This window comes from Clarias gariepinus, chromosome 26 (genome assembly GCF_024256425.1).
Source record: "Clarias gariepinus isolate MV-2021 ecotype Netherlands chromosome 26, CGAR_prim_01v2, whole genome shotgun sequence".
Classification (NCBI taxonomy): domain Eukaryota; kingdom Metazoa; phylum Chordata; class Actinopteri; order Siluriformes; family Clariidae; genus Clarias; species Clarias gariepinus.
This window is the reverse complement of record NC_071125.1, coordinates 3,831,749-3,850,607: the sequence shown is the minus strand read 5'-3', so window position 1 is coordinate 3,850,607 and position 18,859 is coordinate 3,831,749. Positions and strand designations below refer to the sequence as shown.

At 40.0% G+C, this 18,859-nt stretch overlaps 1 protein-coding gene across 8 annotated transcripts in view; it reads left to right on the top strand.

The window, feature by feature from the left end:
* The window catches only part of LOC128514062 (DNA-binding protein SATB1), a 54,799-nt gene that overhangs the window by 15,494 nt on the left and 20,446 nt on the right, over positions 1-18,859 (top strand). For 2 of the 8 annotated variants that reach the window (XM_053487714.1, XM_053487713.1), the window contains exons 5-13: positions 514-694; positions 6,695-6,748; positions 7,291-7,402; positions 9,602-9,679; positions 11,628-12,079; positions 14,920-15,132; positions 16,994-17,059; positions 17,854-17,925; positions 18,680-18,856. In XM_053487714.1, coding sequence (XP_053343689.1) covers positions 514-694; positions 6,695-6,748; positions 7,291-7,402; positions 9,602-9,679; positions 11,628-12,079; positions 14,920-15,132; positions 16,994-17,059; positions 17,854-17,925; positions 18,680-18,856 — 1,405 coding nt within the window. The remainder of the gene's footprint in view (positions 1-513; positions 695-6,694; positions 6,749-7,290; positions 7,403-9,601; positions 9,680-11,627; positions 12,080-14,919; positions 15,133-16,993; positions 17,060-17,853; positions 17,926-18,679; positions 18,857-18,859) is intronic. The other 6 variants (XM_053487717.1, XM_053487715.1, XM_053487718.1 and 3 more) reach the window with 6 other exon arrangements.

The following is an 18,859-nucleotide window of genomic DNA, read 5'->3' as shown; positions in this document are numbered from 1 at the left end:
AAGATGCATATAGCACAGCTGCGACGTCGCCAATCATCCCTGGCAGAGAAGCTCGTTTTTATTAACCGTATGCATGTAGCGTTTTTTTTTTTTTTTTTAGGTGTTTTTTTTTTTTTTTCCCACACGGTTTGTTTTCTATCATACCCCGGAATGTATTTCCTTTATTTCGCAGCTCTAACAGGACGGATATGTTGAGCAGGCAGGGCGAGCCGCAAAGGTAGAAGTAACGTGAAATATTAGTCGCCACATGCAGCTGATGTATAATTCATGCATCAATACAGCAGATGTGTTGTATAAAGTAATTAACTAATCAGAACAATCAGGAGAGAGAGAAAGAGAGACAGAGCGAGAGAGAGAGAGAGAGGGACAGCAATCTCCAGATGCATCTGCTTGATGCGCCAAATGAAATCTGTCTGTCTTGGAGGGGTGCTTGCAGCAGGCCTGTTCTCTCTCACTCTCTCTTTCTCTCTCCTTCTCTCTCCCTCTCTTTATGACTCTCTTTGTTTCTTTCAGCCACCCTGAATCACTCTCTCTCTTTCTCTCTCTACCTCCATCTGTCCCTCCATGCAGTTGTCCTAAACTGGAAGACTTGCCTCCCGAGCAGTGGACCCACTCGACGGTGCGAAACGCCCTCAAGGAGTTACTCAAAGACATGAACCAGAGCTCTCTGGCTAAAGAATGTCCTTTATCACAGGTACAGGAACCCTCCAGCATCTCCTTCTCTCCGGCCCCGCGGCACATTTCGTGGCAAGCATCCAGACGCAGCGTGGAAGATCAGTTATTATTATCGTTATTATTATGATAATAATAAAACGCTCACCATATCGTACGCAGTTTCTAATTTCTTGCTTGGTTGAGACTCGAATTTCCATTCGGCTAGAGCTCGTGATTCCTGCTCACCTCGATGTCTTTCGTCTCGTGTTTCATATCATTTAAAACTCGGGTTTTAAAGCCCGAGTCTGCAATTATTAGTCCTGCGGTTATGATCGTAGAGAAAATAGTCAGCTCTTGCCTTGCATCATAAGCTGACTCCGCCCATTTTTTAAAACAAAACGGTATTAAAACTGTGCTGTAGCTAAAGGCGGAGCTAGTTTTTATCTTGGGGGAAAATGTTAAGAAAACAACTGAACTGGTTGGAACTCTATGGAGTCAAGGCTCCGGGTTCCTTATCGGAAGGTCAGGGGTTCGAGTCCCGCCGTTAACTTTATGCCCATGCAGAATCAGTCCACTGTTCCAAAACCCGGATAAGGAAGGAGAAGGTTTGAGTGTATTTTAGCGAAGAAGGAACCCGGTAACCGATGTGCTCGACAGCACAGGAGGAACAAAGATCAATTAAATTATGTTGCTTGTTATTTAGTTTTTAAGGAATCTTTAAAAAAAATCTACTAATTATACGTCTGAAAATATGTTTTGAAAAATTACAGAAACCACTGAAAAGATTTATTTTTTTTGATGACTTTGACACCTTCAACAATGCAACATCAGACAGACCCCAAACATGACTCCACCCCTTTTTTAAAGGTTGGCCTTCAGCTGGGAGGTTTGGGGGCGGAGCGAATTTCCATCCTGCAAATATTTTAAATCTGTACTGTTTAAATCTGTACATTAGAGATGACGGAAATAATCGATTTAGTGATGTATCTCGATTCTCAATTTATGTGGCAATTCATGTCTGGCTACACTGACTACAGTTTTTTATTTTGTTGAATATATTGCCTGATGTTTGCAGTTGAGGTGGTAAAAATGTTACCAGTCCTCTATAATTCTTCAGGTGGTGCACTCTAAACTATTTACACATTGCTAAGTTACTACGTTTGTTTATAATTGTAAAAAAATTCTAAACAAACATAATATTTTTAAATGGTGACCGCGATTCGCACCCAGGTATGGTGATAATATCGTATCAGGTGATCCCTAGTGATTCCCATCTTTACTATACTATACTAAATTTCTGTCTTAATTCTATTTGAATTGTGTCCAGCGTCATTTTTATTTTTATTGCAAATTTTATCTTTAGTTTAATCATATTTTCTAGTGCAATATTTTTATTTGTAGTGTTAACTTTTTTTGTTTGTATTTGTAGGTCACGGACAGTCATTTAGCATTTTGCTACATATCATACTGTGTATGTTGTGTACGTGACAAATCAAATTAGAATTTCTTGAACTTGACAGCGATTAGTGTACATGTGGTAGCTTTTCATATAATCTGATATAATTAAAACAGGTGGAAAAACATGAAAAAAAAGTCACAGATGGCACTTTTAGTGTTGTTTTTGATAGTGATATAAAATCTACAGTACCAGTCAAAAGTTTGGACACAAGTTTGGATTTATGGGGGGTCCAAACTTATGACTAATAGCGTATATACGGGTCAAAAAAATTTATACACACACCAGGAAAAGAAAAACTTGTATAAATATTTTAATAATAAATTTATTGCTCGATGTTATACATTGATATATGCCTTCATTTAATAATAATAATAATAATAATAATAATAATAATAATAACAACAACAACATGATAATATACATCATACTATTTTTCTTTTTCTAAAGTGTGAATATATTTTTTTGGCTGACTCTGTATGTATATATAATCTTGGCTTCTTCAAATAGAACTGAATTTAAGATTAAGAGAGATTCAGATCAAAAGCTGCTGTATTGAGGTGTTTGACATCTAAACGCTCAGCTGTCAGCTCAAGCAAACACAAGCATGGAATTAAATAAGTGGATGCACTTAAATTTTTTTTTTTGAATTTTTATCCCTTTCGATTTCGGTAAACGCTTCAAAACGATTCGCTTTTGTTATGACCCGCAGCTATAAGCAGTCGTTTCCTCGTTAATACTTAACACTCTCCGACCAATCAGAACAGAGATTTTTTTTCGTGAGCGCTGTGGAGTTTAAAAGAATCCCAGTTCTGTAAGTCGCAGCAACAGCTACGGGGCAAGAAACTGCGTCTTTAAGTTTAGAAATCACGGTAAACCGTACGGCCCTCTCACACAGCCCCGCCTTCTGGGCCAGTTACAGTCATGATGAATGCAAGTGATTGTTAGGGAAAAACAATAGCGGAAGAGACAGGAAGAGTCTTTGTTGCACGTTCAGGGCAGAAGGGTTGCACTCGTCTTTTTTTATTATTAAGTTTCAATAAGTACCACATTCGCCCTTCACTCCTCATCTTCTGTAGGAAGCGAACCGACGTTGAAACGGTTTATAACGGAGAGAGGTGTTTTTATCAGCTGAGAGAGCAATTCTTTTCCTACCTGATCGTTTGTGTGAGTGTGTGAGTGTGTGAGCGAGCTCGTGTGTTTGGGTGTGTTTGTGGTGACAATGTCCGGTTTTCGAAGCCTATCTTAAGGGGAACATCTAAGTCTCAAATCACTCATTTCCTCCACGTCTGAGTGACTGACACTTCAGCATGAATTACAGCCTGCGTGCAGTCAGCCAGGGTGCCCACACACACACACACACACACACACACACACACACACACACACACTTACACATGCACGCACACTCAAACCTAGATGTGGTACTCTGCCAAACATTCACCAATTTCTCTGGTGAAACCTCACACCCAGGATTTATGTTTCTGTTTTTTTTTTCTTTTCTTTTGAAGTCTGCTTTCTAGCATCCCTCTTTTGGTTGCCAGATATTTTAACTTCGACTCCACACCTGACAGAGCCGGTCGATTCCGCGCCACTAATCAAGAACGATTCATTTACCGATGCGCTTTATTGTCCAGCTTTGTTGTCAGGAATTTGTCCTGGTGAGCGCACCGATATTAAACGTATCTAATAAAACCGTGCAGACGGATTAGATAGCGGCAGGCGGCTGGGGGAGCGGTAAATCTAACTGCCGCGGCTCGTTTCTAAAACCAGCGCCAGACCACTGATGTACATGCACATAGAAAGACATTGTTGAGAGTCGGAGATCTCGAAGCAGATGATGTCACGAGATGACGTCATGAAGCCACATGGTTCCTCTTTGTGTGTTGATATACAAGACATAACGAACATGCAAATTGCATTTCTTTCCCGCGGTAAAAATCTAGCACGGTCGCAAGCTGTTTAATGAAAGTATTTTGTTAGAATAGAAATGAAGATTAGGAATTCTCAAGATCACTGATTATATGTTTTGAAATTAAATCAAAAAAGTTTTTTTTTTTTTTTTTGGGGGGGTGTAAAATTGTTTTCCGTAAGCTCTGACTGTTCTCTATATCGTAGTGGCGAATGTTTCTGCTATATGAAGCTATAAGGAATTTACAAGAGTGTAGGTAAAAGGTTTCTGTTCTTGTTTAGACGTCTTCAACTAAAAACATCAGATTTTGTTGGAAGGTTTCACGTTTTTAAATTTCCTTAACAGCCTTACCCAAAAGTGCTTCTCAAGTGTGAGATTCGAGCTCACAACCTCCTTGCGCGGAACCTCAGCGGCTGATCCACCAGAGCTCAGCATATTTACGGCACATGATTGGCAACTTTTATAGGATTAACTTGTCCTTGATATTCAGGATGTTAATCCTCGCACACAACGAGGAAGGTTAACAAACAGAGTATCTGGAGAATTAAGCGGTGCTGGAGCCGGGGGAGCGAGAGGCTTAAAAAGAGCGCCTTTGTCCACCGTGTTGTCGAGCGTCTCGATTTTATTCCCCAGCAGCCATACTCTTTTTTTTTTTTCCTTTTCTTTTTCTCAATGCGTCTGGCCTTCGAATGCCTGAGACTCCATTGAGAAAGAAAGGAAAGCTCGAGAATGTTTCGAGTATCCAGGTTGTTCGAAGATGATTAGATGCGAGATGAATGTCCCACCTTTAGGTCAGCTCCGCACATCGAGACTTTTTCAACACGATTCTAAGCGTCATTTAATCGTGCGTGAGCGAGCCTGCCGTCAGCATGCAGGTATTCCAACCCCACTTCTATTGGTGTTGAAGAAGCTGTAATTAAGACGTGGTGGGAAAAGGAGAACCGAGGCCTCCTACACAAAACAAAAGGAAACGGCAGAAAGAAAGCGAAAAAGAGAGACGGCAGAAAGCGGCAGAGCAGGACGCCACATATTTTCGTTCCAAGCAGATCGCTGAGCGCGATAGCGCCCTAGCGAGTCTTCCTGTCCTGGCTGATAACGCCTGAAGATGCTTATCATTTAAAGGGCCTCGGCCTTTTCCCAATTACCTGCGGACGAAGGTCACTCTCAACCCGAGCGCCAGTGCAGCCCAGCTCCGCGTCAGCCACGCGCTCAGTGGCCACGTGCTCGGGTGCACAAGAAGCGTGATTAATGAACGGCATTTATTCTAACATCTGTGTCAAAAGCAGAGGGCTGCAAAGGGAGGGGAGAGATGGATGCGTCACAGCGGCCCACACAACAGGCCCGGCTGTCAGCCGAATGAAAGATTCGACGCATTTTTAGCGTAATTATTTGCACACCTTTTTCAATCAGTCGACGCATAAATCTTCATTCCGGCCCCTCCCTTTCTGGCTTCATTCGTTATCAGCGCCGCAGGAATTTGCCGTCTTCGTTTCGAAAAATATAAGAGCATCTGATAAGTTAAAGTGGAGGAGGAGAAGGAGGAGACTCTCCTTTTTATTTTTCGACTGCACCTTTTCCTCGTTCTCTTCATCTCCCCAGCTGTGCGCACACTAGCAATAAAGGTTAATCGTCCTTCTCGAGCATACACAGCAGCCTCGGTCTTTACTGAGCCGTTACACCGCCATCCTGCCCCGTTTTTCTGCTGTTCATGTGCCACACTTCAGCTCGGAGAACATCCGGAGTATTATTATTTTTTTTCCGGGTTCATAACAGACTAAATTTGTGCGATTAGCGTCTCGCGATGACCCCTGCCCCATGACCGCGCCGCGTTCCTAAAAACCTGCGGCGTAAGAGCAGATCGAGTCGATGGTCCGCGAAGGAAGAGGCGTGACTGTCCCTGGGCGCTCGTATTATACGCAATGATAAAGTCGCTAGACCTGTAATTTCAAAACAGATGGTTTCGTCCTTTGAATATTTATAACAATCAGGGCAGCTTCTCATATCTGTGTGTGGGACTGAGCCCGGGGCCATTAAGGTGTTAAGTGTTGCGGCTTAATGAAACAGAATTTGTAAGGAATGCGTCAGAATGAAAAGGAACACCACTGAACAACGGGTGAGAGGAGAAGCTCTCGCTGTGTGGCCTCTCGAACCGACACTGGCTTTTAAAGCAGCTTGCCAGTGCGACTCGCATTAGCGCAGACAAGAAATCCCCAAAGCGTCATCTGTTCAGCTATCTGGATAGTAAATCTTCCTGCATACAAGGCTGCCGTGGTTGTTTTTTTTTCTTTCTTTTTTTTTTTTTTTTTATCTCACTCCTCAAGCTCGTCTTACCTGGCAGGCTGCCTCTTAACCTCTGAGAAGAAATTCCATGTGTTTTAAACAGACATGTTGATAATCAGTGCTACGTTATATCACATTGTATCAAAGTGGTCTCGAACGCTCGATTCTGATTGGTTGTTTTTTGGTTGTCTTTTGTTTTGTTTTTACTTATAAGCAACTTTCATTCCTGGAGTTATTAATATATTAATGCGCTTGTATTAATACGCCATTGTTTCTGTAGTAACAACTTATTAAAGAGTCTGCAGCGTCATCAGGGTTTTAAAATTTGCGTTTTTTTTTTTTTTTTTTTTTAGTCATATAACTGCTTTATTTTTTTGTTGTATTATCTTCAGGAGAGAGAAAAAGGCAAAGCTGGTGAGGGAACGGCTGTTTATAGCTGCTATAACGTAAGTGAGATTAATGGAACTTTAAACGTAGCTATAAACGTTTACATAGAGTATAGTCGATTTTAGTTTTTTTTTTTTATATATATACATATATATATTTTAAGCATTGGAAAATTGATGGGGTGTGAAAGTTTTCAGGGTGTGTCGGTGTAGGAAAACAATCCACCGTGGTTGTGGTGGTTATATGCACAGCAAGAGTTGATTGATTGTGATTCTGTACTGAAGTTAACTAGCATTTTTAAAATATCGTTCCTCGCATTTTCATTTTTAGACCAAATGGCGGACATGATTCATTTCTCCTGAGCTGTCATGTTTAGAAATATGGTTTCTTTTTTAAACCACGACAAACTTTTATGCAAATATCGTGCTCCAAAAAAAAAAAAAAAAAGAGCCAGTGCAGATATAAAGTCAAATGTAGCGCGTGTTAAACAGTGTCATGTTGAAAACGGTAAGGTGTTACACTTTAAACCAAACGGAAACTTAACACCATGTCCACCCCTCCCCACCTCTCTCTCTCTCTCTCTCTCTCTCTCTTTCTGCAGAGCATGATATCTTCCATCGTGAACAGCACTTACTATGCAAATGTGTCTGCGGCGAAGTGTCAGGAATTTGGGCGTTGGTATAAACATTTCAAGAAGACAAAAGATATGATGGGTAAGCCGAACGTCCGCAGCGTCGTGTTACGCGTGTTGTTACTCTGTCTCATTACATCTGCCATTCATGTCCCCCTTTTTATTATTATTTTTTTTAACTCTAACACATTATTTAACCTACACTTTATATGTTACGTTACAATGGTAATAATGACGTCCTGGAAATAAAAATACCAATTTATTACAACAATTACACAAAACAAAGTCCACAGTTTACCAGGTTAATACTCGGCATGGCTACATCGGATACGGCTACTACATTTACAGCACGTGTTGAATTATTATAGTATATTGATGGTAAAATATTATCTTTTTCATTTGTTTTTATTACCTTAAAAAACATTGTGTCAGATGGGGAGGTTTGAGAGACGAAACACAACTTGAAGATGAACATCTCAGCATGAGAGTGTCGTACTGTACCCACTCTGTTGAATATTTTGGCATTAAACAGAATTGGCACTCATGATAAAGGGCTCGATGGGTTACGGTATGATGCCAGTTGATTAAGACTGGAAATAATTAAGCATGTATTTGTGGAGATCGATGACAGCAAATTGGATGCTATTTAAACTTCTTTTGTTTGCTACCATGACACAGTCCTGGAAATTGTACATGGCAGCCTTAATCAAATTTGAAGGAATAAAAAGGGACTAAAATATACTTTTGCTCATCTCTGAGGTGACTGATTTTAAGTTGCCTATTAAACTTTTTTTTGTGCATATGGTATGTTTTACCTAGGAATTAGCATGTAGTGTAAATAATAATAAAAAAAATAGTCTACATATGCACCTTGAAAAAAATACAGAAAAAATATCTGTAGTTATAAATTTCTAAATATCTATAGTTCTAAATTTCTAAATTTAGTTCTAAATTTCTGTAGTTCTATAGTTTCTGTAGTTACAAAGTTTTTAAGTGTAGAACTACTGAACTAGTAGTGAGCTCAGTAATTCTAAAGTTTTATAATTCTAAATGTCTGTAATTTTTCATTTTTTTTTATTTCTACAGTTTTAAAGTTCTAAATATTCACACAGTAGTGCTAAAGTTTTCTAGTTTTAAATTTCTATAGTTCTAAATTTCTAAACTTGTCCAATTCTATAGTTGTAAATGTGTATAGTTCTACATTTCTGTAGTTCTAAAGTTCTATAGTTTAAAATTTCTGTATTTCTGAAAGTTTTAACAGATAAATAAATACATAAGCCAAATATACAAATAAATTAACAAGCATTAATTACCCTCAAAACATAATGGACAATTGTTTTTTTGGTTTGTTTTTAATATAGCAAAGCCTGTCGTGATCTCAGAGCACTCCCAAGCGTGGGAACCCTTAAATAAAATATTATGTATTTTATTTTAACTGCAATGTAAAAAATTCCATTAGCCAAAGTCTTTTTTTTTCTATTTATATTAAAAAAAAATATGTATTATTGAAAAAGAAAACCATTTTTTTTTTAAGTTTGAAAGATTTAAATTTTAAATGTTTAAATACAATTAAAATTTTTAGATTAAGTATAAAATTCCAAATCAGCTGGTATTTAGTCAGTTTTTTTATGACTAAATGTACATGTACACTATACACAAAGTCAATACAAAGTCCCTCCCTAATCATGATAAAAAATATTGAGCTAATTTTTTTTTTATTTCTATATATTGTGTATATTGTATATGTTTTTATTTATTATTTTTTTCAAAATATAAAAAAACAGATACTTATTATCAAAAAAGATCAGTAATGTTTGCATTTTACAATAAAAAGATTCTGCATAAATTTTTACCTTAAAGTTACCTGCTTTCAGTTGAAGGTTGTAATTGTTTTTAAAACTGTAACTGTTATTTAAAAAAAAAAACTTAGTATTTACTCATATTGATATTGATATTGATGTTAATATTAAGATTTTTTGATTAGATTTAACATAAAGTTTGCAATTAACGAGATAAACTTAAAAACTTTTTAATGTTTCACATCCCGTGTGCATAACTGAAGTTATCGTTTGTTACACACCCCAAAAACCCCACAAACACCTCTCGAAGTGAGTCACACTGACACATTTAATATCCTGCCGGGCCACTTGATGCAACGCCTGCCCTCCCCAACCCCCCTTGTGCACACGTGCTTGTGCCTCCACACTAACACTTTCTATTTCTTTCTACACCTGTGTGTTTGTCTGTATATTTGTGTGTGTGTGTGTGCCGACATGCGCAGTTGTGCGCCAACCCTCCCAGCTGGAGGGCTACCTGGGGACGTGCGTCCTCCATGACAGCCCACGTGCCACCGCAGTAGGTAGGTCATGTGACACAGCCGGCCACTCCCCTTACGACTTAATCATGGTTCGTGATGCCGGGTGCCTCCGAGCGGCGCTCAGCGTGCCATAATGATGCTCGGGAGGCACGCGATACGTTTAACCCGGGGTGCCACAATTAGCAGAACTAGCGTGCGCGGTCACAGAGTTGTTTTTGAGATTCGGTTTAGATGAGAGCAGTGTGAGCCAGGGCTCTTTAAGGTTGTGTCGAGTGTGGGGGATGTGTGTGTGTGTGTGTGTGTGTGTGTGTGTGTGTGTGTGTGAAAGATGTCCGACTGCGCAGCAATGAAGTGAGATGGAGTCCTGCTGTTCTCTTGGGCCTCTCTCAGGGTCCCCCCCTCTTTCTCTCTCTCTCTCTCTCTCTCTCTCTCTCTCTCTTTCTCCCACATTCCCTCTACTATTGTACCGCTAATCCCAACTCACTGAGCGCCAGATTCCACAGAAGGAACTCTCGTTCTGTGTCTCCTTCAGCAGGGCCTTCAAACATTTTGCTCCTTCCTGTCAATTTGCATTTACATATTATATGTGTGTGATTTGTGTGTGTATGATGTGCGTATGTGTGTGTGTGTGTGTGTTTGCCCCCAGCACTTTGAGAATGCAAACGCGAACGCAAAGGCGCACCGTAACATCAGACTGCCGGAATGAGGGGGATTATCAGGAGCCTTTGATTATTATTGAGCCCCCTCACTTTTTTTTCGCCCGTACTGAAAGGAACAGCAGTGGCTCCCTTTGTGTTTGCCGTCACTAAAGACCCGAGCTTGTGTTCCTGTGATTATTGTCTAGGTATCTGGACAGATTCCATGCTTTTAATCTGTTGTTGATCTCTCATTGAAATTTTGACAAGTTGCCGTAATGCACTTTTCTTCCCCTAAAAAAATTAAAATAAAATAAATCTTTGAAAAGATTTGCCTGAATTTTGCCTCGCATCTATACGCGTAGGCGTCGAAACCTCTTTAATTTCTCCTGATTTAAACAAATCCTTTTAAACTAATTTGCCCCGAACGTCTGAAGGAGCCGTGACGCCATGGCCTCGCGCATAAACCTCCACTCTCACAACAGACCTTTTCATTTTCGGATTTTCCAGCCCGTTGTTTTGCGGGCTCGCGCACGTCAATTAAAAAGGGCTGAGATATTTATAACAGTAAATACCATCAACAGTACCAAATAGATGCCTCATTCTCCCGGTCATGTCGAGGCTAGCCCAGGCGCGAGGAGCTGGTCCGTGAGACTCCAGCTCCACCGAGCCCCTCCTCCAGCTATATTTATCCGGAAAATTTCATGCCGGCCAGCTCGCGTTCTTGAAAATAAAGGGCGATTCAGGCATTCTGCTCTTTGGCCGCACACACGCGAGGCCTGTTGTTATTGCTCACATGATCGGGTCATGGACATTTTAAACTAATTTGGGACGCCGCCAACTTGCAGGTCATGAGCTCTTTTTGATGATTCTCGTGGGTCCGGCACTCGATCAACATGTGTGCCTTGGACAGATTAGCAGCTTTAACTGCTGTTAAGATGTATTTAGCAAAAGTGGTGATGTCTTTAGTCCCAAGTTGGTTTATCCCACCTTCTGGAGCTTTGCTGTATTCAATACATGGCTGAAACAAGCAACTAAAGCATCAACGCAAACCAATGCAGACTTGTCCATTAAAAGCCGTTAGGCAGCTTCGTGTCTTCTCCTTGTCCTCCTTGCGGTTTGTAAAGTCTGTCTCAATAGCTGCTTTTTCCCAATCACTCTTCAACTAATAAGTGAAGTGCTTCTTTTTTTCACATTCTCGACTATTAGGGAAAACTTCAGCTTGTTTTTCCACATATGAATGCCACACCAGCTTAGCTATAAAGCGATTACGATGCATTATTTTTTTATTCTGTATAACAGATTTAACTATTAGCTTTAACACTTCTCGCTCTTTTTTTCTTTGTGTCTTCCAGCCGAAATGGATGGCTTGTCAGAGCTCTCGCCGCCCGGCACCAACCACATAAGCTTCAGTCAGCAGCCCATCCCGGGCAGCACGGCCGAGCAGCCTCCGTCCCCGGTGCCTCTTGCCCACAGCGGTCAGGCCCCAGGCCGTGCCCAGCTTCCCGGTCTTCACCCCGGCCTGGTGTCCAGCCCCATCAGTCCTCAGCTGGTCAACCAACAGATCGTCATGGCGCAGATCCTGAACCAGCAGTATGCCGTGAACAGGCTCCTGGCGCAGCAGTCCTTGAACCAGCAGTACCTGAACCACCCGCCAGTCAGCCGGGCGCTCAGCAAACCCATGGATTCGCAGGTGTCCTCCAATACAGAAGTCTCCTCCGAGATCTACCAGTGGGTGAGGGACGAGCTGAAGAGAGCCGGAATCTCGCAGGCCGTGTTCGCTCGCGTCGCCTTCAACAGGACTCAGGTACAACAACCGTCTTGATTATGAAGCTCACGAGTCACAGCTGACTCCGTCTATGGTGGAACTGAGAAAAAAAATTGTTTAGGAGTGGGATTTTTAAATTTGTAATAATTACTGAATGGCAATGCAAATTGAATTAGCACCTAGATATCGTGATAATTTTGGGATCGGGCGGCGCCTGGTGATCCCTGATATACAACATATATGGTTGAGAGGGAAGTATTTCCCTAAAGCTTGCTATTTTTAGGTTCAGGATCTTGTTTGCTTTGATTAGCTTGTTATTCGATTGCACACGCTATGCCAAAAGATTAAGACTTAAAATGAAAAAAATATATATATATCCTTGTTTTTTCCCAATTCATGCTTTTCAAATTCAGACACTTTAGATATCAGTAAAGATATTCATATTGTTTTATTGAAATGCTAAAGGTTAAGATGAAGTGAAGCTAAATGTTAGCTAATGGACCTGGCTAGCTGGCTATTCCTCAGTAGCTGGCTAGAATCTGTTTTAGATGAATTATCTGAATAATTGCCGAGTCATTCTTTGCTCCTTATTAGGTTTTCCCGACAGGATTTTGTCACAGGTCGTTAATCATGACAATTATGGCTTATAATTTTTGTCCTCATCCTTGTAAACTTTAACCTAGAATTATTTGCGAAGGCGTTCTCTGAGAACGGAAGTTTCGCCGACAGACGAATCGTGTGGTTTTAAAGGATTTGCAAAAACTTGCTAATTTACATCGATGAATCACATTTACACTCTGGAAATTCCTGTCGATCATTCCTGTAAATATATTCATCTCATAATCAAACCAGCAACTTTTTCTCTGCTCTCAGTTTGATACAGCGCACACGTACGTACGTATGTACAGTACGTAGACGTATCAAGCGCGTTAATTCCAGGTTTCTTTTGTCGACCATGAAACTGCTTTTTCGACATCCAGAACGCTGAATCATTCCCTCACGAGCGGAGCGCCACACATCAGCTATGACACGTTTGCCTGATGCGTGTCACTACAAGTAGGCCATATTACGCTAATCACTGTTCTCTGGTAACAAGCGATGGAATGCTCTCGGAGATGGAAGCTCCATGCTCGCTGTTGTGGGAATAAACAGACAAGGCTAGACTGCTGTCACGGAGATGGAATGAGAGATGCATAGATTTGCATAGATCGTGCGTAGATTTGCAGCGAGACTCGTATTAGCTCTCACTGTCCTGCGTCTCAGGTTTAGCAGAGACGGCTGGTTGTCTTCAAAGGATATAACAGCATAGATAATTTGATGACTAGCAAAGACAATTGATTGTGTTGTTTGCTGATGCGTGTTGCCTGATTAATTCAACCAAACTATGTGCTGAGGAAGAAATTCCAGCTTCAAGATGGAGCGTATATGGACAACATATAATCAAGTCTTTATGAGGTACCGAACAATTCCATGTACGCCAAACTGGTGGATCAGCTTCTTAGCCCAACAACAAGACCCTGCTCTGTATTCGCATTCACAAAACAAAAGTTTTCAATTTATCGTTTAGCTTTATTTTTTGTTTTTAAGGTTCCATATTTTAAATTTTTTTTTTAAGTATTCAAATAATCAGATAATGTATTTTTATACCTCAGACTCTCTCTGTTTCACTCCTCGTCCGAATGTTCCGCTTTGGTGTTTATGTAAATGAGCTTCTGCGCTAGTAAGTCACTGAGCAACGAGCCGGGGAGGGAGGTCTTCTCATGTGAGGTCACACTAGGAAACTTCTAATTGGCTCGTTTACATTCCGAACAATACACAAATGGAAAAAATGGACAAAATGTTTGTTGTTTAAATGTTTTTTATTTGTAATTTTGTATAGACACACTAGAAATGTATTTGAATTTTTACAAATGACAAAAAACACTACGTCTGGCTTACAATAAAAAAACTTTAATAACAAAAAAGTTTATTTCATGGACATCATTATAAATATTTAAATAATAGTTTCTACCAATAGAACACATTAGATCAGGCTTTGGTGCTTGGACCCCCGAATATTAGAACGTTAGTATGTAGGTTCCACCATTATGCAAACACCACAGACCCACTGACTTTATTTCATGAACATCACTTGGTCTATATTAAAGCACTTAGCTAGCTAAATAGCTTTAGATACATTTTTTACATAACATTAGGTGCAGCTTTTTAGTCCAGTCAATAATGTTCTCAGGAAACTAAAACGAGGCACCGGGAAACATACTGGAGTTTTTACATAAACAAAAAAAAAGTTTAAATGTGTATGATATGTCCGCTCCTAACCTGGCTCTCCAGCAGTGCACGGGGAGCCTGCACCTGGTCACTGATTTTTTTTGTTTCCCCTTGCACCTGCATCAGAGATAATGTCAGGAAGATGTTCTGCATAGCTCGGGGAAAAGTTCATTACAGCTCCATGAAGCTTTGAAGTCGCGTGAAAGTGATAAGAATCAACTGGAAATTGTGGAGCGTGAACATAAAGTCATGTTTTTTTCTCTCTCTTTTTTTCACGCAAACTGTCAGCCTCGGTTATTATTCTCCACTATACGAGATTTTGAAGGGAGGTGCCTTTTCTTCCTTCCACAGAGCTCTTGTAATATTTATCGTAGACTCTTTGACAGCTGTTTAATGAACACTGCTTGTGGTACATCACAGCGTCTGAGTCTGTAGAGCTTCCAGAAAAAGAGTAGGGAAGTGATGGAGCGCAGCACGGTTCATAACAGTCGTATTAAATTACGTAACGTTTCCAACTAATTGTTTGCAGTACACGTGCTGGAGTGTTTAACCCCGAGCCCAATGGCGCTTTTTTTTTCTGAGAGTTAATCTTCGGTCGCTGTCTCGCGCAGGGATTACTGTCGGAGATCCTGAGAAAAGAGGAAGACCCCAAAACGGCGTCTCAGTCCCTGCTGGTGAACCTGAGGGCCATGCAGAACTTCCTGCAGTTACCCGAGGCTGAAAGAGACCGTATTTATCAGGAAGAGAGGGAGAGGAGTTTAACGGCGGCATCCTCCATGGGTCCCGCGCCGCTTATTAACACACCTCCGACACGCCCTGTCCAGGTAACTAGTCTGATTTGTGCAAGAATAATCTCTTGATGTAGCACAGAGATAAAACAGTCATTACAAGTTTTTCACTATTTAATGTTTTTTTCTCACTGTTGGAAATTTCACTCACATTCATTTAATCGTGGCGAGCTCAAGCCGCACAGCACTGATGACTCAGCAGTCGGCGGTACTGTATACGGTGCCGTGTATAGGTGGATCCATCTGTCATAATTCTTCTTAGAAAACATAGATATATGAAAAACTTCCCAGGACCCAGACATACGTTTCAATAGCCGACTGAAGTGCTTTTAGTTTAACAAAGCACAAGACCATGTTAAATACTATTAGAGCTGTACAATTTGATAAAAAAAAACAGTTTAAACTGCAAAATTTTGCAACTATTATATGTCAGATTTTATATTCAATTGTATTTATTTATGCTAACCAAAAATAAGACAAAGTTTTTTTATTCAGAAGAATATTTTTTCATCAACCCAAAATTATATACGTATTGACAAACTCTATATAAATACCCGACTATATCATCTGTAATAAATTGCACACATTTGCGATTAAATAATTGCACAGGCCCATATTAAGATTTTGATTTTTATGTGCGTAATTGTGCAGCATTGTACTTGACGACATAATCTGAAGATAAAAAAACAAACCTTGCACCAGTTATACTTTACTATATTTGTAGGTAGCTGGTCAGCTCTCATAGCGAGAGTCGTTATACAGTACGTTTACCAAACAGAAAACCAGGGCCCGTATTCACAAAGCTTCTTAGAATTCTCTCCGAGAGCTCCTATCTTAGCTTAAAAAGTTCTAGCTGAAAATCTTAGACTTTAGGAGACTTTTCAGACCAACTCTGAGTTAGGAGAGTACACAAAGTACATCTTAGTCAGGGGGTGTGGTCTAATATCTTAAAGTTAATTCAAACAGCCACATGTTGAAAATTGAAGCAACCAATTTCCATACAGGAGTTACTATATTAAAGTTCTTACATTTATTTACTAAACTGATTTTATGACTTGTGATCCATTTTAGATTGATGGGAGCAAAATGGCTCAGGTTTTACCAGTTTACATGATCACAGGACAGTTTATTTAAAGTTGTACTTTTGGATGGTTTGTAGTCAACAATCCAGGAGAGATGGAAGGAAGTAAAACAACAAGAAAAACAAATTGGACAGAAGGGCAGTGTTTACTTTTAGCTTCACGTTCAGTGTTTGGAGAATATTTCTTCTTTCCACCATTTTGTCCTTCAACTCTTCAGCCTCCCAACAGTCCTCCTCTCTACTCTTTACCTTAGGATGTTATGTAAGATGTTTCGTGAATCATTTTTCATTTTTTACTAAGATTTAGTCCTAAATTCAAGGGGAAACTAAGAAAATGTCATAATTCTAGGAATTTTCTAAGAATTTTATCCCTAGGAGCAACTTTTAGGCTTAAGAAGTTTTGTGAATAGATTTCTTGTTAAAATGAAAAAAGTCAAAAGAACAAATTCCTTTCGATCCAGCTTAAAGTCATCCTATCACTATAGAAATGCTCTTTGCAGTTTGGCATTAAATTTGCCATATTTATATACACCGCACTGTATATACGGTAGTACTAGTACTAGCGACGTGTCAAAACAACCTCACTACATACTACATACTCTTAGTGCACTTAAATGTGCGTAGTGGACACAACCAAACCCATTTTTCTTTTTAAATTCAGGACAAAATCCCCCCCCCCCCCCCCCCTCTCCCCTCTCCTGCTCATTCAACACTGAGATTTTGCACAGTAGCAGAGGCTGGGACGCCATTGGTGTTTGCTCAAGTGTGTATGTGTATGTGTGTGTGTGTTTGTGTGAATGTGTGTGCTCAAACCAGAGTGTAGGAGTGAACCAGATGCTGCTTTCCAGTTCAGATCCCAGAATCAGCTGCTACTCCGACTCGGTTAGTTCAGCCGTTACTCTTGTTTATTTGGTTCATCAGGCATGTGAGATCCTGCACAGCCTACTTTTAGAGACGTTCTACTGTGTTTATGAGTCATGTTGTTGTTTTAGGTATGTCCACTATATGAAATGTGAATGCGTAACAGAAAATCTGATGTTTAATCATTCTTGGAAAAAAAAAAAGAAAGAAAAAAAAGCATGGCATATATTGTACACACACACACACACCCATGTGTTTACGGCGCTGCAAACAGTATGTCTCAAACATATTGCCTGATGTGCTACCAGTTATCTCTCCGGCTGTCGAGGTTCCGTGTGCCAAGAGCGTACCCGTAGTAAGGCATACCAACCTGACGCGTACACATCAGCGACTCAGTCCTTTCATATCACCAAGGCGAATGCTTTGGCTGTTTTTTTTTTGTTTGTTTGTTTTTGAAACTATCATTAAAACGCCCATGTACAGTGTATTTTAATAGATGATCATGCTAAGCGAGTCCGTGCAAGTTTCTGCCACCGATGCTATCACACGATCGAAAGACATGGCTCAACCTCGATTTACATTACGAAAGTCTTCAAACAAGCGAGCGCATTTAAAAGATAGGAGTGGTGATAATGTTCAGCAGAGTCCTTGTCCTCTAAAGAGACATTAAGCCGATTAATCAGGAAGGGTGGCTCTTCATTTTAAATGTAGAGTGTCGTGAATATTAGATTAGTTTTGATTAAAGTCGCACGGTCCGGAGGAGTTAAATGCATTTAAATATGTGTGTGTGTGTGTGTGTGTGTGTGTGTGTGCAGCCCAGAAGAGAAGAATGTAACAACATCAGACCGGAGGACTGGAACCCTAGGATTCCTGTTGGAATATCTCCTGTGAGTACTCTTTCAATTCACACATTAAACACACACACACACACACACACACTGGATTGGAGAGGAAAAAAATACATGTAGGAAATATTAATTTCTGTGCATGGAATAATTTGGGCATGAAAGGACATTTTTATTTCCTGAGGCTATAATGAGGCTGGACGATACATTTTCTATAATATAATATTGATGTCTTGATAAAAAAAAATAATAATAATTCATGCCTAATTTTTAATAATCATTTAATTTATAATGATGTTATAGTGTTTATTTCTTTTCTTTTTAAAGCAACACTTCATTTCTTTTTTCTTTTCTTCCCAGTTGTCTTGCCATATGTCTTGCCTAATTAACTGTATTTGGGATAAAATTAAAATAATCTGGATTATTTATTTATTTATCTATCTATTTATTTATTTATTTTTAAATATTGAACATGCAAATGAACTCAGTCTACGAAGCTATAAAATGCAATATGAAATATTTAGCAGGAGTAAATCAAAGCAAATTGGCTTCTTGTTATCCTATTTTTTATAAATGTCCCAAATTAGGACAAAAAAAGTCTTTATTAAGTTTATTAGAATTATTTAAAGTCCACTTACCTTGATTTGTTCCTGCATGGTATTTCAGGAACATGTAATCCAGGATTTGCCTGGCATCATTAGATTTGTACTCTTTACTACTGACGGTTCTTGATCGTATGATGCACTTGTTGGAAATGTAACTAACCCTCCGCCCCCCTCTATGCTGGATTGAGAAGGCGTCCCGGCTCCCCTCCCAGGTGAAGCCCCTGCCCTTGGCCTCCGAGTGGAACGGCAAGCAGGAGAGCTCCGTCCTCAACATCAGCTCGTCCATCTACGACGAGATCCAGCAGGAGATGAAGAGGGCCAAAGTGTCACAGGCCATGTTCGCCAAGGTCGCCGCTTCCAAGAGCCAGGTA